The sequence below is a fragment of the Andrographis paniculata genome, unplaced genomic scaffold, assembly GCF_009805555.1.
Source record: "Andrographis paniculata isolate CXL003 unplaced genomic scaffold, ASM980555v1 Contig56END, whole genome shotgun sequence".
NCBI classification, from domain to species: domain Eukaryota; kingdom Viridiplantae; phylum Streptophyta; class Magnoliopsida; order Lamiales; family Acanthaceae; genus Andrographis; species Andrographis paniculata.
Genome location: NW_026137591.1, coordinates 1,101,655 through 1,122,882, shown reverse-complemented (window position 1 = coordinate 1,122,882; position 21,228 = coordinate 1,101,655). Strand labels below are relative to the sequence as shown.

The 21,228-nt window shown below is 27.0% G+C and overlaps 2 protein-coding genes across 2 annotated transcripts; both read right to left on the bottom strand.

Annotated features, from left to right (window-relative positions):
• Positions 1-2,612: 2,612 nt before the first annotated feature.
• LOC127256752 (histidine--tRNA ligase, chloroplastic/mitochondrial) lies at positions 2,613-8,907 on the bottom strand. Its single transcript, XM_051282919.1, has 11 exons — positions 8,538-8,907; positions 8,277-8,372; positions 7,305-7,393; positions 6,996-7,125; positions 6,459-6,551; positions 5,960-6,034; positions 5,366-5,483; positions 4,584-4,726; positions 3,364-3,492; positions 3,104-3,267; positions 2,613-3,023 (listed from the first exon to the last, which is right to left on the bottom strand). Exons 1-11 carry the CDS (start codon positions 8,844-8,846, stop codon positions 2,885-2,887), a joined length of 1,485 nt encoding a protein of 494 aa, XP_051138876.1. The 5' UTR covers positions 8,847-8,907; the 3' UTR covers positions 2,613-2,884.
• Positions 8,908-13,099: 4,192 nt separating this feature from the next.
• Positions 13,100-14,024, bottom strand: LOC127256695 (uncharacterized). The gene is made up of 2 exons (XM_051282832.1): positions 13,871-14,024; positions 13,100-13,599 (listed from the first exon to the last, which is right to left on the bottom strand). Exons 1-2 carry the CDS (start codon positions 13,968-13,970, stop codon positions 13,283-13,285), a joined length of 417 nt encoding a protein of 138 aa, XP_051138789.1. The 5' UTR covers positions 13,971-14,024; the 3' UTR covers positions 13,100-13,282.
• Positions 14,025-21,228: the final 7,204 nt, after the last annotated feature.

The following is a 21,228-nucleotide window of genomic DNA, read 5'->3' as shown; positions in this document are numbered from 1 at the left end:
ATATTAAAAAGTACTCATAGTTTGTTTATGTTTTGGTTTGAAAGAATATTTTTTATGTGAGGTATAAAAATTGTATAAATAATATAAAAATAATGAACTTGCAATATATTATTTTTTTTAAAAAAAATGTGTACATATTTTTTCGCAAATCAACAAAACCCTGATTGATTCTACATTTTTATTTTTTTTCTTCTTTATCATCCCCTAACCTTTATTTACAATAAACAATTTTATTCAACTACAACTTTTTTATCTCTATTTTAACCAATTTACTATTACTTTTTCTATTTACTCCATTATTTTATTATTAATTCTCTAATAAAAAGAGAGTTAACACTTCATTCATCACATACTACTATTTTTACCATTTTCTTTTATCCAACTTAAAATACCAATTTTCTAAATAAAAAAATAATTATACACTAATACTAAAATGTCATTGCTACAGTATTTCTACTCCAACAATAACTCTATTTTTCACCAATATTTTTCAAATATTCTATTTTTCTTATTATTTTAAACAACCTTTTATATTTATAATTTACAATAATTTTTTTAAAAATTTAGAAAAATAAAAAAAAATTAAAAACTAAAATGAAAAAATTCAAAAAATAAAAAAATATAAAAATAAGGCAACGCCAAAAAAATGGTGCAGGATTAAATCCACCAACCCAACCTCATTAATGATGTTCTGTTGAAGATGCTTTAATTTTTACATAAATTGCAAATATATCATTACTTAAATAACAAAATTATTAAAATATTTTACACTTTCATTAACTAATGAAATATTATCATTTAATCTACTATAAAATTAAAAAAAATAAATAAATAAAAAAATAAAGAAAACTCTTTGAATTGGACAGGGAGCAGATAAAACACCAAACTGAAACTAGGCAGCATGATCCACGCCCTAACTTATAAAGCACATTTATACGAAGACTAGTTTAATTTACCCTAAAGAAATTAGAGCTGACAAAAATTGACCCGACACAAAATAATTGAGATTGAATCAAAGATTTCAATTCGATTATATATACGAGTTGACACGAATCCAACACGATAATAAACGGGTCGAGTTAGGGTTGAAGCTCTCAACTCAAACACGACACGACAACTAGATGATAATATATTAATATTGATTAATATATTTATTATATATGTAAAATAATCATAATTTAATAATTTTCTCATAAATTAATTTAAACTTAAGTTCAATCTTAAATAATTCAACCTAATTTAGGCTCAAACTAATAAAAACTAACATAACACGACTAACACAATAAAAAATTATTTAATTTGAATAAAAAAATTCGACTTGATTATGTATACAACAGGTCAACACAGTCAACCCGAACCCGATACGATAATAAATGGGTCAACACAAACCCGACACGATAATAAACGAGTCAGATTATTCAACCTGACACAAACCTGATATGAATCAACTCATCAACTCTAAAAGAAATCAATAATTGCATCGCTGTCCCTGTCATATATTTATCTCACAAATATATTCTTATCTTACCACTTTCACTTGAAAACACAACCAACTAAACAAATAAAATACCTAAGCCCCTAGTCTTGAAGAAATTAGTGTGTGCTTTCTTTACTATGCAAAACATTTCAAATTCTTCTTAAAAATATATTATTTCTACAAAACATCACATCCATACCAAACCAGTTCTAAAAAAATAGGAAAAAATAAAATAAAATTCAAACTCCACAAAATTCTTTATAGTTTGAATTTGAAAATAGTAAAATTATAAATAAAATTGAAATTTGATGTTAAGATGTTAAGAGAAAAAAAGTTGGTAATTGTTTTTATATAATAATTTTATGAGAAAAAATTTAATAAATAGTATAAAACCAAATCGAGGCATCAAAGAAACAGGTCCTTCGACGTGGGATTGGAGTCGAGCTCCAATTACTCGTCATATTTTTCTCCCATTAAGACTATCAAATCAAAAATATTATTTTTATATTGTATCAAAATTTATGTTCTCCCACCATTCTCAAAAACCACATTCCATAAAATAAAATAAAAATTAATATATTGCACACATTCATTGTTTTTATACTACATTCGCCTCAAAACAATAGGGGCATTTGGAATGAGTACATGAATTAAGGAATAATAGTACTATATATTGATCGTTGTGTATGAATGTTTTTAAAAGATCAAAATGCCCATACCATACTTTATGTAATTAGTGTGAAAAAATATACTCCCTCCGTCCCATTGAAAGGTTGCCATTTTCCATTTTCGTCCGTCCCAAAACAAGGTTACCATTTTCTAATTTAGTAATTGTACTACCTATCTAACATAATAAATACCCTTCCAACTTACACTATATTACACAAATATCATTACTTTTATATTACACAATACTAATAGGAATATTTTCGTCCTTTTCACTACAAGCAATTATAATACTAATATTCAAAAATCTACGTGCAAAAAGCAAACGCCACCCTTATTCCGGGACGGAGGAAGAGATAATTTTGTAAAAAGATGATGAATTAGTTACTAAAATTGAAACAAAAATGGCAAAATGAAACTATTGTTTTGAGACGGAAGAACTATTACTTACACGATTCACTATACCTCATATAAAAAAATATCTTTTCAAACAATTTCACTAAACAAACACACCCATTATATTTCATCCAATACATCATATTAAAATTTATATCACATCAAATACTACACCAATTCAAATTTTCATTATTTTTCAACTCTAAACTCACCTCCCAATCCTAAGTTCAAACAAAACAAAAAAAATAAAGGAACAATATTCATACTCCTATATCCCAAATAATCTCCAAGAAAACAATTATAGGTGTTCAAGTATAATTATAATTAATAATAATAATATTATTATTATTCTAAATCATCAAATTTGATCTCATATTGCTGACCTGAAGAGAGAATTTTGACACCAACCATACCCTTTTGCCATTCTGCACTTCCCACTAGTATCAGCCTCTCGGCATTTATTTTTGCCGCTCTTTTGAATACCCTGTAAATTATCGACAAAAATTAAAAAAAGCCGTCAATTTGATGCAATTTTCTACATTCTATGTAAACAAAATAATGTACCACTTAAGTGGTTTTGTTTCCAAAACCAAGTCGACGGTTTGGTTCTTTTCTCTAAGCTTAGCAGCAACTGAACATGCTGCGCCTTGCAGATCCTGATCGAGGGAGCAGACGATGTTCTGTACCTGCGGGCTGAGATCTGGTAGAAGGCCCCTCTCCTTTAGAAGCTGTATATGAAATTACGAAAGGAAAATGACGGGTCGACATGAGTGAATTGGTAAAGATGAATCTACAAAGAAGGATGTGTAAAAGGTTCCACTTACTTCCACAATAACTGCATCGCCAAATCCAAAGCCACAGGCGGGGATATCTTCACCTCCGAAAGTAGAGAGTAATTTATCATATCTGCCACCACCGCAGATGGCTCTCAGCTTTCCTTCTCGATCAAATCCCTGATGTATTTGGTTAAAGGCAACTCACATTTGAGTAGTTTGGAACTCAAGGAACTAAATGATATTACGGCCGGTTTCTCGTTAGAATTGATGTCTTTTTTTTTAGGGAGTAATGAACTAAAGGCTTCAGGCATAGCCTTCCGGAAGAATTGTACTCCCTCCGTCCCGTTGAAGATGACCTCTTTTTCCTTTTTTTCAGTTCCATAAAAAAACGACTCATTTCTATTTTACTAAATTTATTCATTTCAAACATACTTAAAGAAACATAAATTAATGTAATTAAATTTCTAACTTCATACACTATGAACCACTCAAAACCTCTTTATTTCTATCTCTCTTATCAATAAACAGATATTTTTATCTATTTTAAAACTTCTCCATTTTTATAAAATTAATTTTAAGTTAATTATAAATAAATAAATATGTATTATATAAAATTTTATTATCTACAAAATGATATGCATAATGCATATATTTTATTGAGATATAACCAACAACACTATTCATATAAAAAATAATAAAATAATATCAAACTTATTATTAAGAACTTACTAATTTATACTACCTAAAATACCGTATCTCTAACCAAAAGGGTCATCCTGAGACGGAGGAAGTATTTATTATAAAACCTAACAGCAAATAAAATGTAAATTCAACATTAAAATCAGGTACAATGTAAATCTTAGGAGCAATGAACTTAGATAATGCTGGAGTATTTCTTTAATAAATCACTTGCAGCTTTGTGTATATATTCAATAGATGGTTTATTCAACTCGAAGAATCCAACTATCTAAGGCCTCTGCTTGTTTGTAGGTTTCTGACCTGGACTTTACTATTGACTCATTTTTTCTTTTTATATAACACTAAAAATTAATTTTACATTTAAAACATCACATCAACATCTATCAATATAGAATCAAACAATTATTCTAATTTAAAATTTTACTATTTCAAACCCTAAACCCAACTCCAAACCCACAAACAAAAACCTAATATGGATACAGTTCTTTTATTACTTATCTATAAATAATTGAGCGTGAAGAGACCAGTCTTCATTTAGATGGGAAACATAAGATGAGACATGAAATTACCTCAAAAACAATTCCAGTGTAGTAGGCTAAGCCGCGCACAATAGATGCATCAAATTGGATCCACTCAGAGTAGCCATATTTTTCAGCCAGTGAAAACAGTTGTTTCAGGTCAGCTATCGCCTCAACGGAATCCCCAAGCTTCTCTGCACAATTTATAATATATTAAGAAGACCAATAGTATTTAGGGATTTAAAAGAAAATGAAAACATATTTAATCCAAGCAGGATTGAAAAAATAACTTAAATGAACCTTGACATGTGCAATAATGAACGACTACATACATGTTTGTTTAGCATGAACCAACATGACCTCAAAGAAATTTAATCACGATGCATCCGTAAACAGGCTTCATATTCTGTTATAAATATGAATACATCAACTAACATTTAAAATATTCCAAACAGCACATGCAGCAAACTTCATTCCCAATGCGAGAACCTCTAAAATGCTAATGTGAGTAATAGGAAGTTACTCGTTTTCTTCAAGACCAAGTAGCAGAGAACCTCTAAAATGCGTATGAGAGTAATAGGGATACACATTATTTATTTATCTTTTACGGGAGTCTACGGGTGTCAACAACAGTTACAAAGCAACAACAATCTGAAGCAGAACTTCTGAGAGAGGAGTTTCAAGGCTAATATCAATTTTGTTTAAATCTTTGATTTTAGCAAGATGAATGGACCAGATAAATAAATTGTTATAGATGCCACAAAAAAAAAAAAAAAAAAAAAAAGAAAAAGAAAAGAAAAGAAAAGAAAAAGAAAAAAGTCAATCAGACTAACCTTCTAACTTCGTCAACGTTTTAATTGAAATGATCTCCAATAGCTCTTCAGCTGCTTCTTCAGACAATTCAGCAGACCTCAACTCTTTCTTGATCTCATCTAAGGGAATCTTTTCCAGCTGTTAAAATATTTTATTTTAATAAGAAACATAAAGGGAAAATCGACATTCGAGCACTAGTAACAAAAAGAAACATCTAAGTTATAAAATTCAGTTTAAGCTGACATAGCATCCCAATTTAAAAACATGTCAAACAAGACATACTATATTAGATAAGTTAATTCAAGCATCAGTAGAACTTACTCTACAGCAGACCCTCTTTCTCAATTTTTTTTTTCATTTTTTAAAAAAGCAAAACATTCTTCTCTTCTTCTCTTTTTCACTTTCTTCTGTTTTTAATACACTAGCTGCCCATTACATAAAGTATCATTATTCCAAACATAATTGTAGTTTTCAAAAAATTCCCTTACTTTCTATTCTCTTGATCCAAGAGACTAAACTTACAAAATGCAAGTATAGTCACAAACCTAAATGTAGCATAAGCCATAGACAAGACATGGTTGACAAATATTGATACAAATCACTAGCAAACTAACCTTGTCTATTATTACACAAACTCGGCCAAATAAGTTTTCCGGTATTGAATAGCGTCTCAATACTTCTTGCAAAACCTGTTAAATATAACAGTAACAATTAAAGGAATGCAATGTTATGTTATTGCACTTCCATCATAAAATACATGAGACAAGCAAGATAATGTTGGAAAACTCCATGTCCACCTCTGTTTTTTGAACCAAGAATCTATAATCAATTAAAACATAAACGAAAGCTCAAAGCTTTGAAGTATGACTAGTTTGACTTAACCAGGAATCAGCATCCACACTTGTGTTCATTGCCAACTGAGTGTTGTCTGATTTCAATAAATGCAAAAAGTTGACACCAAAATTTGGAAACTCAAAGTAAAAATTAAGCTTCAGTATATGTTTTAACAGTTATTGAGCTTCTACAATAATTACGAAACAGAGAAAGCCAAAAAGAATTACAACTGAGCTCAATCATTTTAAATGTCAGTCCATAACCGATAAACCTTCATACCTTTCTACTAGAAACTTTAAATCCAACATCCACAGCTGTAATGCCAATTCCCTTGAAAAAGCAGATAATGGATGAAAGCAACTCTGCCTCAGCCTGAAAGAATAGACAATAAGAGGTTCAATAGGAAAATTGATTCTGATCATGCAAAATACATAGTTTGGGTGTACTTATGCAACTATTTCACACAAAAAATTTCACATAGTGAACAATGAATAACTAGAGTTCATACATCCGGCTTTATTCACAGTTTGGAAGTTGCATTCGGAATTTCAATTTAGGTTCATAACTGTCCAGAGAAAACATGTATGGAAGCATAATAGTACAAAGGAGAACTTATAGTATACCTAACACAAAGTAAGTTTAAGGTTCAATAGAGCAATTAGGACAATCATGAGAAACATCAAAATGAAAATTATAGTAATATACATGGGAGCCCTAAGCTGCTGATAGAAACAGTGTGCTATATGACTATATTCAAACTTCAAAGGGTACTTGTTTATTAAGCGTGAAATGGATTTATAGAAGTAGTTCACTTACTGTAACATTAGGCACACCAATAATATCCATGTTCCATTGGTAGTGCTCACGACGCCGTCCTCTCGTCATTCGCTCATACCGCCAGCACTGTCCAATTGCAAACCATTTTAGTGGAAGGGATAGAGATTTTCTGAACAGAAAAAAACATGGAGATCAAAACTGGTGTCCGTACCTGGATAAGAATCATAAACAATTTATAAATAACTCATAGAGATAGCAAGTATTTGCACAAAGAAAACCTTGGGGTAACTAAACATGCATTATTATTGAATACAAAGGCACACACATATTTGAGTGGCATAAACATACCCTTTCTGTATCACTAGCCTTGCCAGAGAAGGTGTGAGTTCTGGCCTTAATGCCACTCTACGATTCCCTCGATCCTCAAAGCAATAAAGCTTCACCCATATAAGAAACAAGAAACATCATAAGCAATCTGGCAATCCTGTCATATTAAGATGTACAATACATTCTCTAGGGCATTGTCTCTATTGGAAGTAAAAAAAAATCTCTGTGGAGCTTAAAGTATTGGATATCAATTAAGGTGTGTTTGGTATAGTGAATGAAATTGCAGAGAAAAACAAAAAATTAATGTGGAAAATGTAAATTGATTCTTATTTTTAATAGAATAGAGAATTTAGCAGAAAAATTTAACGGAGGATCAATTATCATTAATTCAAACAATATATATAAGATACAATTAATAATTTAAAAATGCATTGTTTAAAAGAAAGTCCATTGTAAAATTCAACTATCAGTTTGCAGAACCATCAAATCATGACGGACGGGTAATGGCTACGCAGGAAAAGATTTAGGGGATAATAAATTGAAAAGGGTTCTGGGCAGAATGAAACATAGATAAGTATTTGTTTGATTGTTTGTTTTTTCATTTTTAAACTCTCACAAATTTAATATAGTTCAGAATTGAAAGTAGAATAGAGAATGAGAATAATTTATTCTCTATCTTCAATTCTCATGTCAAAACAAACAAGAAAAATGTATTTATTCCCATTTCTCTACTTCCATTTCACGAACCAAACATGGTTCATCCTTAAGGTGAAAAACTCTAATGATATCAACTTATGTAATATAAGTGCACCAATTTGTAACGTGTCAAGCTCCCCACAAGCATAATTTCGAAAGTACAATTCTGTCTGGTTACCTGTCAATCTGATAGCTCGATGCTCCAACATTCGAAGAAAATTTTCACTTTAAGCTAACAATTAAATGATGAACACAGCAAATTACCAACAAAATTCTAACTAAAAAAACAAGGCAAACCTGCTCCCTAATCTCCTCCCCAGCTTTTCTGATAAACAGAGCCTCTGACTCAAGCACTGGAAAGTCCACCTCTTCAAAGCCAAATGAAAGTGAAACCTAACACAACCAACAATCCACGAACACCTTGAGATTTCGAATTTTATATTTACAGATACATGATAAACATCTTTAAGCAAATCACATCACACAAAGAATTCATGATAGTGTATATATATTCCTGAAGCTTTAACCAAGAAAAAAAAAAATTCTATCGATTTTGACCTCACGGAAGTTCTGAAATAGCCAATTGCGGAGGCGCATTTCTTCGGGAGGGAAGTCTCGGGTTCCCTTGGGCGGATTGACATCTATTTTCTGCGCGGCGGCATCCGATTGAGGCGGAGGGGAAGCAAGCGAACCGGATCTACCAAGTCGAGTATTGCTGTCCACTTCGGCATATGAAGTCAGAGTGGACTCCGGTTTGAGTTTTACAAAAGAGGAAGACAAGAAAGGAAGGCCGTGGTGACGGAGACAGCGGAGGACGGCGGAGGGGCGGTGGTGGATAAGGAAAGAAGGGCTCGAAATTGCGCGCATGGTTCGAATGAAAGACCGACCGCAAAAAATTGAATAAATGCATTGGAGGTGTTTGGAGGGGTTTCTGTTTTAGTTCGGAGGATCATATTTCTTTGTTGTTTTTATATTTATACGATCTTCATTACATCATTAGTATTATAAAATATTAATGAAAATATTTTTATAATTTTTTTTCTTATTTATATAATAATTAATATTTAAAAATTAAAATACAAAAAATAAATATAACTTTTAGAAACTGAGGTAGTACTTGATTTGGCATGTGTTTGATAATTAGTTATTATGTGAATTATCGATTTGTATTAAATTATTTGATGAAATAACGATTTATTAGCTATTTATACACGTAAAATGATAATTAAAAATATTTTAAAATTTTTAAAAATATTTAGTTTTGTTTTTTATTATATAGAATTTTCTAAAATTTGTATTATTAAATATTGAAAATTATGAAAATTTTATTAAATATTTTTTTAAATATTTTATAGAAAATTTGTATATATATTTTTTATTAAATTACTTTTTAATTAATTTTTATATTATTTGTAATTTTAAATCAATTTATTCTAATATATTTATCAGTAATAAAAAAAATTATGTGACAAACAATATATAGTATATATAAATAAATTTATAAAAGTTAATTCAAAATATATATTAACATAAGTAATAAATATTGCGGCGGAAAAATATATTAATAAGTGCAAAAGAAATGATTTATTTGTAAGGTCAAGTAATGAAAAATAAAAAATAAAATGAAACACTCATTGTGAAATGAGATGCACAATATTTTAGAAATTAGCTTTTTAGGTTAATAAGTTATTTCAAAAAATTAATTTTTCAAATCGTGAAATTAACTTTTTGACGGATCAATTAACAAAATCTATTCAATAAAAGTTCTTCAAAAAATTATTTTTCAAACATCCCTTAATATGTTTTGGAAGAAAATAAGTATATTTAATGTGATTTTTTTAAATAATGAACGATACCAAATAAAAAAAAATGTAATATAAACAAAAAAAATTTTAAAAAAATTAGAGGTTACATTCTATATTTGAAATTCTCCAAACATACATAGAAAAAAATTATTTTTTTAATCATATGCTAAATTAAAATACTTAATTTTGGTTCAATTAAAAATTTGTGATCAATTTTGATACATTAAAACTATAATTAACTTTTTAATTGATCAAATAATTCAAAAAAGTTAATTACCAAACAATCTCCCATTTTTATTTTTTCTCTTTTTATGTTAAAATTACCCAAAAACCAAATTAAAAGGAAGACTTTCCGACTTATGAATTAATTCGCATCAAGGAATTTTCCGTGCAATACAAAGCTCCGGCAACGGATTCATGATTATTGCGCCAAGGAGGCTAAAGGTTTTGTTGAAGTCGAAAAATCACATATTTTATTATTTTGAACACAATTAATGGTTACAATATGTATTTTAACGTATTAAGGTTGCAGATCTTATGTTGATTCGTTCGAGTCAGAATTGTGATGATTTGACCACGGTCAACATATGCTATATGGGTAATAAAGTTGACAAAATTAGGCACGATTCGAAAATTCAATCCGAAATTAGCACGAAAAAATCGTGCTTGGGCATAAAAAAAAAAAAAAAAAAAAAAATTCAAAAATTTTCAGGACGTGCAGGGCCTGGTTTAGACATGTTTGTTTGAGTTTTCATTTCTAATTCGAGAATATTGGTTAAGCCTTTTCATCAGTGTTTAAGCTCTGGTTCACGACTATATTATGAATATAACCGTATTTAAAACGATATTCTAAACACAACTATAACCATGCTCACATTTAACGCCATTTTTGAACAGTCGTATTTGTATCTCTATCCATTTCATGTTGATGTTCACGACATGTTCTAAACATAATCATGTCACCACACATTCTAGAGTATGTTTTTTTTTTCTATTCGCATTATTTAATATATATATATATAATTCATCTAAAATATGTTTTTATAATTATTTAAAAATATAAAAATATATAAACATTAAATATTTTAAAAAATATTTATTATATGTACTTTAAACTTTCTTAGTAAAATAATTTTAAAACTAAGATTGTAATTAAAATGAAGGTTTGATTTAAATTCAACCATGTTGTGATCCGTTCTGGATCCGAATACGGTGAATTTAGCTTCAAATAAATTTGATTCATTGACTACATATTGTAACACTTAGGTTGTAATAATATTACAATGGTCAACTGTATTATAACAACAACAATAACATACTAAGTATATTATTACCGATACTCATCAAATTTTATTACAATCGGCTCTCACAGATCGACAAAATCATTATTATAAACACGCAAACTCATAGTTCATGTATATATCTTCGATTTTTTGTTCGAACTACTTACACGGCTTATAACATTGGCAAGTGGGTAACCCGCCGCGGCCATAGAAAGTGACCTCGCATTTTCCTAAATCGTAATTGTCTTTCTTGCAAGCTGCGTCGCAATGGTCTTGATTACATGGAATTACCCTGTAAAGTCGGCTCCTCTCCGAGCATGTCTTTCCATTTACCTCGGCTGGCATTGTCATCATTGTCGTTTATGTTAGAAATAAAATAATATATTTCAATAAATTATTTTTTGATATCGAAATTTATTTTTCAATAATTATATGCTATTCTTGTGATATAAAATTTTTTCAACAGTTTTCTCTGTGAAAAAAAAAATAAAAAATAAATCATCATTTTTCTTATGGATATCCATATTGCGAAGGCTCCCTTATTTATATTTTCAACATCCTTTTAAATATTCATTAAAAACAAAAAAAGAAAAACTAATTTTTTTTTTATAGTCTATTTATTTGTTTTTTTTTAATTAAAATATTGTATAAACATAATTGTTATCCAGGTTTTTATAATTATAAATATAATTTAAAATATCAAAAACCTCCTAATTATATTTGTGAAAAAAAAAAAAAAACTTACCACACAAAGCAAGATAAGGAAGAAAAATAAAATAAGATTTGAAAATTTGAGCACCATAAATAATGATAATAATAATAATAATAATATGAAAATTACTATTATAAGAATAGAATGTATGTCATGTCTTTCTCTATTATCTTTTATAGTTAAATTGAAAAGTATTTTTATTGTAATATATTATTGTATTATTATATAAGATTACAATAATATGATTTTTTTTTTATGACATGGGAACTCGCAGATACAATTGTAATATGAAAAAAAAAATTGCATATATATGGTTTCAATAATAATTTTGTAATACAATTGTTGTAATAATAATAATAATAATATGCATATATATGATAATAAATTCATTTAATTCATTGTAAAATATATCTATTGAAATAAGTGTATATTACTGTATGACAACTGAATAGGAAAATATATAAATATGCACAAAGATATATTATATATTAGCAAGTTTAAAGAAAAATCAATATGTTAATAATTTAAAATATATTATCAACTACTATCAACAAAAATAAATCCAACATATAAATCAAACCTAAATATTTGTATCTTTATACATGTCTAACATTAATATATTTTCTCCCTATCCATATCCCAAATTTTGGAGTAATTGATAATATATATATATATATGGGTAAACTGTTTTTTTTAGTCCCGTAACTGAACCCCTTATCATTTTAGTCCCGTAAGTGGAGTCTGTCACAAACTAGTCCCATAAGTGAAAATTTTTCACTGTTTTAATCCTCCAGTGCCGGAGATGCCCGCGTGGCTCGCCGGAGGTGACGTGTCCGCCAAGTGTCGCTGACCTGGCAGACAAGTGGATTTTTTATATATTTTTTTTCATTTTTTAAAACTTATTTTAATTTATTTTTAATTTTATTTGTATTTTTTTATTTTTTTATTTGGTCCAATTAAAAAAAATTTAAAAAAATAAAAAAAAATGAAAAATAAAATAAAATAAATCTTCTTGTCCGCCAGGTGTCGCTGACCTGGCTGGACACCTGGCGGACACGTCACCTCCGACGAGCCACGCGGGTGTCTCCGGCGCCGGAGGACTAAAAGAGCGAAAATTTTTCACTTATGGAACTACTTTGCGACAGGCTCCACTTACAGGACTAAAATAATAAAGGGGTCCAATTACGGGACTAAAAATCAGTTTACCCTATATATATGTTTTATTATTATTATTTGTATTGTAATATTAATTAAAATAGATCTACAACACAAATTAAAGTAAATCAAATTAAACTAAGCTAAAATAAACATAAAAAAACATTTATCTTAACATAATTTTCATAACTAAAAAACAAAACGTACGTATTCATATTCATATTACAGCAAATAACTATCTAAAATATTAAGCTCCAGATAAGCTTAATATCTTATTTCAGCAAACACTCGTATTTATTTTTCTATATATCGAGCTATAATACAAACATTTTACTATTCATACTACGATTATGGATTAACGACATTTTGTTGATAAGCCAGCGCTTCTTGAGTAGAACGACAACAATTGCGACAACGACCGTAATAATAACCTCCGCAACAACCCCAATAGCACTGGCCGCCACCCCATCCACCGCCTCCACGACCACCCCAACCACCGCCTCCACGACCGCCCCATCCACCACCTTGACCACCCCACCCGCCCTGACCACCCCATCCACCACCTTGACCACCCCACCCGCCCTGACCACCCCATCCATTACCGCCGCTATATTTGGCATCATATTCGCTGCCATACGATGTCTTTTCTCCAGCAACATTTCTTACTTCATATGTATCATAAAAAAACAATATTTTAACATTATATATATATTTAAGGTAAATAAGCACGTGACGTGCAAAGATAGCCATATATCAATTTAAAACATTTAGGCTATGTTCTTTTAACAAAAATTTTCTAGAAAAATTAATATATTACGTATATTTTTTTATTTTTATATTATCTACATAATTTTTCATATCTTATGTAAAAAAAATATATATCAGAACACAAAACAAACACACTCTTACAAGATTACGAATTCATTAAATACTAACTGTTTATTTCGTTCTGAGCGTCTGCATCATTCGCAATTACAAGTGAAACGACGAAAAGAGCCACGAGGGCAGTGAGGAAAATAAAAGCTATGGACTTCATTTTCTTGCAAAAGAGGAATGTCTTATGTGCGAGAATACGTGAAAATTTAAGGTTATCGACACTACTATTTATACGCTAGAAAACAGTTGTAGATAAGTATAGGTGGAATCAGCGAAAATTAAAAGAGTTAGTAATATTATATAATTGATAAATATTGATTTAGTTGTAGTTTAAAATTGATTTGAAATAAAATATTTTAATTTATTTTTTTTAAATAATATTTTAATGTACCCAATAATATATATATATATATATATATTTTTATTAAAAACGGTACGAAAGGAATAGGTTTCATTTGGTTTAGTAAAAATCCTATAATTAGAAATTTTTGTTGCAAGAGCGTTGACCTTTGCCTCATTAATGCAATGTAGTTTATGGTTTCTAGTTGCTCGTTCTAATTATTTTTATTATTGTTATCGATAGTGATAAGATAATAGCGAAATGGCGAAAACTATTTTAAAGGTAAAATAATTTTTATATTGATTTCGTTTTCTTATTTAATAATTTGGGTAAAATGTTTTTTTTAGTCCCGTAACTGGACAATTTTGTTATTTTAGTCTCGTAAGTGGAGCCTGACGCAAACTAGTTTCATAAGTGAAAAACTTTCGTTGTTTTAATCCTCCGGCGTCGGAGACGCCCGCGTGGCTCACCGGAGGCTACATGTATCCGCCTGGTTAGCGACACCTGGCGAACACGTGGATTTTATTATTATTTTATTTTTGTTTTTTTTTTAAAAAAATTGATTTTTAATTTTATTTGTCTTTTTTAATTTTTTTATTTCGTCCAATTGAAATTTTTTTTTTTTATAAAAAATATAAAATAAAATAAAATTCACGTGTCTGGCAGGTGTCGCTGACCTGGCGGACACGTGGCTTCCGGCAAGCCACGCGGGGGTCTCCGGCGCCAGAGGACTAAAACAACAAAAAATTTTCACATATGAAACTAGTTTTCGACAGGCTCCGTATGGGGTCCGGGACTAAAAAAACAGTTTATCCTAATAATTTTAATGTTAATTGTATTATTTTTTAAAATTAATATATATATATATTACTTTTCCCATTAGGTTAGATCAAGATTGACATGGAATCGATGGAATTGAATCTAAAAAAATATTAAAAACTAGGGTAAACTGTTTTTTTGTGCCGTAACTGACCCCCTTATCATTTTAGTCTCGTAAGTGGAGCCTGTCGCAAATTAGTCTCATAAGTGAAAAAATTTTGCTGTTTTAGTCCTCCGACGCTGGAGACGCCCGCGTGGCTCGCCGGATGTGACGTGTCCACTTGGTGTCCCGCCAGGTCAGCGACACCTGACAGATACGTAGATTTATTTTTTTAAAAAATTTTTTTTAATTTTTTTATAATTGGACCAAATAAATAAATAAATAAATAATTTAAAAATAATTTTTAAAAAAAATTTAAAAAAATGAAAAAAAAAAAAAAATCCACGTGTCCGCCAGGTCAGCGACACTTGGCGGACACGTCACCTCCGGCGAGCCACGTGGGCGTCTCCGGCGCCGGAAGACTAAAACAGCGAAAAATTTTCACTTATGGGACTAGTTTGCGACAAGCTCCACTTACAGGACTAAAATGATAAGGGGGTCAAGTTATGGACTAAAAATACAGTTTACCCTAAAAACTAATTTGGTTTTGGTCTTGTTTTTTCTTATCCATTTTTCTTATTCATTTATAATACTCCCTACATCAACTTAATAAATTTACATTTATCTTTTGCGTCATTGTATTTAACATTAAAAATATATTTATATTTGTATAGTTTTTTATATAAATATCATTATATTTGTATTATAAGACACTAATAAATATATTTTTGTCATTTTCTCTTGATTTATACTAAATTTTGATATGATAATTAATATTTAAAGATCAGCATGCAAAAAGCAAATGTCAACCTTCTAAGTGGACGGAGGGCTTATTTTATTTTTCTCAAAATGTTAAATATTTTTTTGTTTAATATATTACATTAAAAAAAAAACTTTTATTCAAACATCTCATTAAATATATAGGGTGTGATTGTTTTATCAAATTATTTGAAGAAATATTTTTTCACGTCAAGTATAGAAAATTGTGTATGTAATATAAAAATAATAAATGTGTTTATAATGTTATAAAAAATGTGTGTATTGTATATATATTTTTTTGGAAATATGTATGTTTTTTTTTTGCAAAAAGAACACACTCATATATTTATATTAAATCATATAAATCCTAACATTTTGAAAAATTACTATTAAAAAACACCAAAATAATTGTTTTTTTTTTCTTTTATTTGGTTTTGAGTTTTAGAATTGAGTATTTATTTAAATAAGTAGTATATTTTTATTGATTTTGAAGAATTGTATAGTAGAAAAGAAATAAAATGCAAAATTACATGTAAATAGTAATGTAAATGACAAGTATGGTTTGTATATTAAATCCACATTAACATTATTCAATCCACAAGATTCTCTATAAAAATAAAAAATAAATAAATAAAAATTATTTTTTAAAGAACATCATATATATATATATACTATTTAAATCAAACTTACAAACTTATAATAAAATCAATCAAACCGAAAATATATCACCTTTAAAATTATATGATTAAAATTTATTATTATTATTGTTTTATATATTATACTATTCATTATAATAAAAATTAATTATATTTTTGTAATAAAAAATACTATATTTTTTCTTTTCACTAAATATTTACAATAATAAAAACTCATTCAAAAAAAATCGCAATTTTCCTTAATATTTTATTATTTTTCCATTTTTCAATAGTTAACAACAAAAATTTCATTGCTTTTAAAATACTAATAAACAATTATATTTAGTTTTTAAGATGAAATCATTTTTAATATAATATTTGAAAATAAAACTAAGTATTTAATATAATAATTTATTTAAAATTTTTAGAAGTTAAATAAGAAAATAATCACAAGCATACATAAACCTATATATTATTTTCACATTATAGATTTTTTTTTGTTATTAATAAAAATATATTATTTATTTTTATAAAATACATATTAAAATATAAAAAAAAAATCAATTTAAACAAACATCAAACAAACCATAATGTATGTTTAAGATTGTTTACAATTTTTAATTTATATATATTTTTTATTTTATTTTTTATTTTTTACCACATATTAGAAGACCTCTAACATGTATCCCCCATCAACCGTGTATGTTGGAGTTTGGATTTTAAGTTGAGATTTGAATAATAAAAATTTTAAATTTAAATAATTGTATGATATGATATAAATAGGTGTTGATGTGATGTTTTGAATGTAAAATTGATTTTTAGTATAATATAAAAAATAAAAAATAAGTGTTTTGATTTGATTTTTTTTTTTTTGGAGGGGGGAAATGGATAAATAGTGGATTGAAAATCCAATCCCCAAACAAACACATCCTAAAAGTACTTTATTATTATTATTGTTATTATTATTTTTATTTAAAAGTATCAATTTCTTATTATAGTAAAATAATATTAAAATATCATCTAATTTTTACATAAATTATAAATATATAATTAATTTATACATAAAGTATAAAAAGATAACAATGTCAAAATTATTTTGCACATTTTTAATAATTAATAAAATAATATTATTTTTAAATCTTTACAAAATTTCAAAAGGATACATTCGAGTGGAATGCAAAAAGTAATATATATATATATTTAATAATAACCATTTACTTCATAAATAGTTTAAACAAACATATGTATAATTTAAAACAATACGTTGATTATATTTATGTAATTATATTTAACATTAAAAATATTCTTATATTTATATAATTTTTGTACAAGTATCATTATATTAATATTATAAGACATTAATATAAGTATTATTCAATTTTTTTCCCTTAATTTGCACTATGTTTAAGTATAATAATTAATATTCAAATATCAACACGCATAAATTATTAAAACTTTACATATTAAATAGAAGAAAAGTTCATTTAAAGTATAAATCAAACAAATTTTTTTTCGTCAATAAATATACATTATTTTTTCATAAAATATAATATTGAAATACTTTTTATATTAAAATAAAAACTAATAAGGGTGTGTTTGTTTTGTTTTTTGATTTGAAGAGTTTTTTTTTTTTTTTTTTTTAATGTGAGATATTAATAATTGTATAGATAATGTAAAAATAATAAATACATGTAATATATTAATTTTTTTAAAAAATATATTAAAAAAATTAATGTAAACACTATTCGATAAATTTGTTAATTATAAGTCAAATTCATGTTTATTTTTGGTAAGTATATGAATTTCTATTTTTAGAGCATAATGTAGATTAGTGCAAAATGGAGATTGTACATCTTCAACCGGGGAGGGTATGTTATTTTGTAGATTTTTATTATTTATCCAATTTTTTTTTTAAAAAAAATATTAAATTAAATATCTAATTTTTAGTATACTAAAAAATAAATTTTATGTTAATACCTGTTTATATAACATTATACAATTATTTTAATTTAAAATTTTTATTATTTAAATTTTAACTTATTCGAACAAACACACCCAACTAGTTGAGATTTGACCCAATCGAATATATATATATATATAAAAGCATATATATATATATGGTAAAGTATTTTTTTTAATTCCAGACTCCTTATTATTTTAGTCCCGTAAGTGGAGCCTATAGCAAATTAGTCTCATAAGTGGAAAATTTTCGTTGCTTTAGTTATACGGCGCCGGAGACGCCCGTGTGGCTCGCCGGAAGCTACGTGTCCGTCAGGTGTCCCGCCAGGTCAGCGACACTTGGCGAATACATGGATTTTATTTTATTTTTTTATTTTTTTAAAATTTTTAATTTTTTTTAATTGGACCAAATAAAAAAATAAAAAAAAACAAATAAAATTAAAAATAATTTTTTTAAAAAATAATAATAAAAATAAAAAATAAAATTCACATGTCCGCCAAGTATCATTGACCTGGCGGACACGTAGCCTCCGGCTAGCCACGGACACGTAGCCTCCGGCTAGCCACGCGGCCGTCTCCGGCGCCAGAGGACTAAAACAACGAAAAATTTTCACTTATGGAATTAGTTTGCGACATACTTCACTTATGAGACTAAAATGATAAGGGGTCCGTTACGAGGCTAAAAAACAGTTTGCCCATATTTATATATTTATATAGTACATTATATAATAATAATGTTGTGTTATAACAAAATATATTATGTTTTAGATATACTGTTATCTATCTTTATTAGAATATCTGTTACACTTCTTAATTATTTATTTACCTGATCGATTTTTATTATAACGAGATCTGTTTATTCTATAGATAAATAGCTCATATATTACATTTATCGATAACTCATTACATCTACAAAAATAATAAGTAAATAATTATTTTATTAATTATAACTTCAAATTTAAAATTTTAAAATTCTAAATTTACCAATAATTCATCTATACAAATACAAATTCAAATTTATTTTAAAAGATTATGTTTCACTTACATATTTTTCAATTAATTATATATATATATATTTAATTTCAATATTTAAATTATTTTACAAAAAATTATATTCAATCTCTTTTCAATTAGCACTTTAACAAAATTATTGAAAACAAAAAATTATTTGGGCAATTTATTAATCCAAATTTATTTCAATAGTTCACAATTTCAAATATCAGTAATTTCATAATTTGAATAATATTAATTTTAATATCTAATAATATAAAAAATTATATACTAAATTTTAACGGTTTATATAAATTACTAATTTTAAATTCAAGTATAATACTTCCTCCGTCCCACTTCCGTGTCTACAGTAAAGGAGACACGAGAATTTAGGAGTATAATTAGTAAATAATTAAGAATATATTAGAAAAATAATTATCGTATAATAAAAATAATTATAGATTAAAATTAAAATAATTAATTTATATAATTAAAATTAAAAAAATATATATAAATTTAAAATTTTAAAATGAAATTAAAGTGTATAATTCTTTTAAAATGAATGACAAAATAAGTGGGACAAATGAAAAATGAAAAAATGCACATAGTATGTGAGATGGACGAAGTATTATATAATAAATACTAGTATTATTTATATATTATTAGATAATAATAACATATAAAAATAAAGATAATTATTATGAATTTTATAAAATTGTAAAGGTAATATGTGAAAATAATGAAACTATAACGAGTGTTAAAAGAGAAATATTTTGAATATTGATGTGAAAAAAAGTAATGCACGAGACACTGACTATAACTTATGCTTATATATACGTTTGATTCAGTTAAATCATATAATTTACTGATTAATTTTTATTTTTTTCATTTACTCTAAAATTATGGAGTTAGTTTTTTTTGAAGATTATTATTATTTTTTTATGTATTAAAAAGGAAATATTAAACACAAAATTAATGTTGATGCTAGTATTTATAATTTTGTATATAAAATAGCTAGAAGAAAATATTTATTAATTATTTATATTTTATTGTAGGTAAAAAATATTATTATAGTATAAATTTATAAGTTTCTTATTTTTGTTTCACTTCAAACCCTTTAAAAATCAAGATCAGATTTGCTGATCCTAATAGTAGTATTCTCATAAATATAAAATTATAAATTAACACTAGAAAAAATATAGAAAAATAAATATATTTTTAGGAGATAAAAGAGGACTATTTATTGAAAATAATGAGAAACTTAATAGTAAAAAATTGTGTTTGAAACACAAAAAAAAAAAAACACTTGATAAATATTCAAATATTATGTAATTAGTAGGACTAGATAATGATAAATTATTAAAATAATATATTTGATTATAAAAATTCAGCCTCAATTTAAGGATTTATCTTAAAAAAATTAAATCACAATTATTTACGAAGATATATTTTAAATAACATACTTAAAATAATAATTTTTACCATATTTTGTTACGATGATTCATATTATATTTTCAATAATTATTTTACTCAACTTTTCATATAATACTTAATTTAAAAATATTGAGACTACCTCTAATAATAATAATAATAAATAATAATAAAACCTCTTAATGCACCGTCACCAAGAAGTTGCCGGATTCGATTGCCCCCACACCATTGCCCATTGATTCGAACATACCGTGACTCATTTCATTTCTGACCCGATTCTTCACTTATTTTTTCCGTTCCTCTCATTATTTATAATCTCCACAACAGAGCATCCAAGAGGGAAAATCATGATAGATCCCGAGGCATCGGCTAAATCCACCATATC

What these genes read in the sequence shown, in the direction of transcription:
- LOC127256752 (XM_051282919.1), bottom strand. Translation starts at nt 8,846, where the DNA reads ATGCGCGCAATTTCGAGCCCTTCTTTCCTTATCCACCACCGCCCCTCC. An exon ending in TATTTCAGAACTTCCGTGAG is followed by an intron (nt 8,373 to 8,537) that starts GTCAAAATCGAT and finishes TGGTTGTGTTAG; the next exon opens with GTTTCACTTTCATTTGGCTT. An exon ending in GAAACAAAACCACTTAAGTG is followed by an intron (nt 3,024 to 3,103) that starts GTACATTATTTT and finishes GATAATTTACAG; the next exon opens with GGTATTCAAAAGAGCGGCAA.
- LOC127256695 (XM_051282832.1), bottom strand. Translation starts at nt 13,970, where the DNA reads ATGAAGTCCATAGCTTTTATTTTCCTCACTGCCCTCGTGGCTCTTTTC. An exon ending in CGCTCAGAACGAAATAAACA is followed by an intron (nt 13,600 to 13,870) that starts GTTAGTATTTAA and finishes ATACATATGAAG; the next exon opens with TAAGAAATGTTGCTGGAGAA.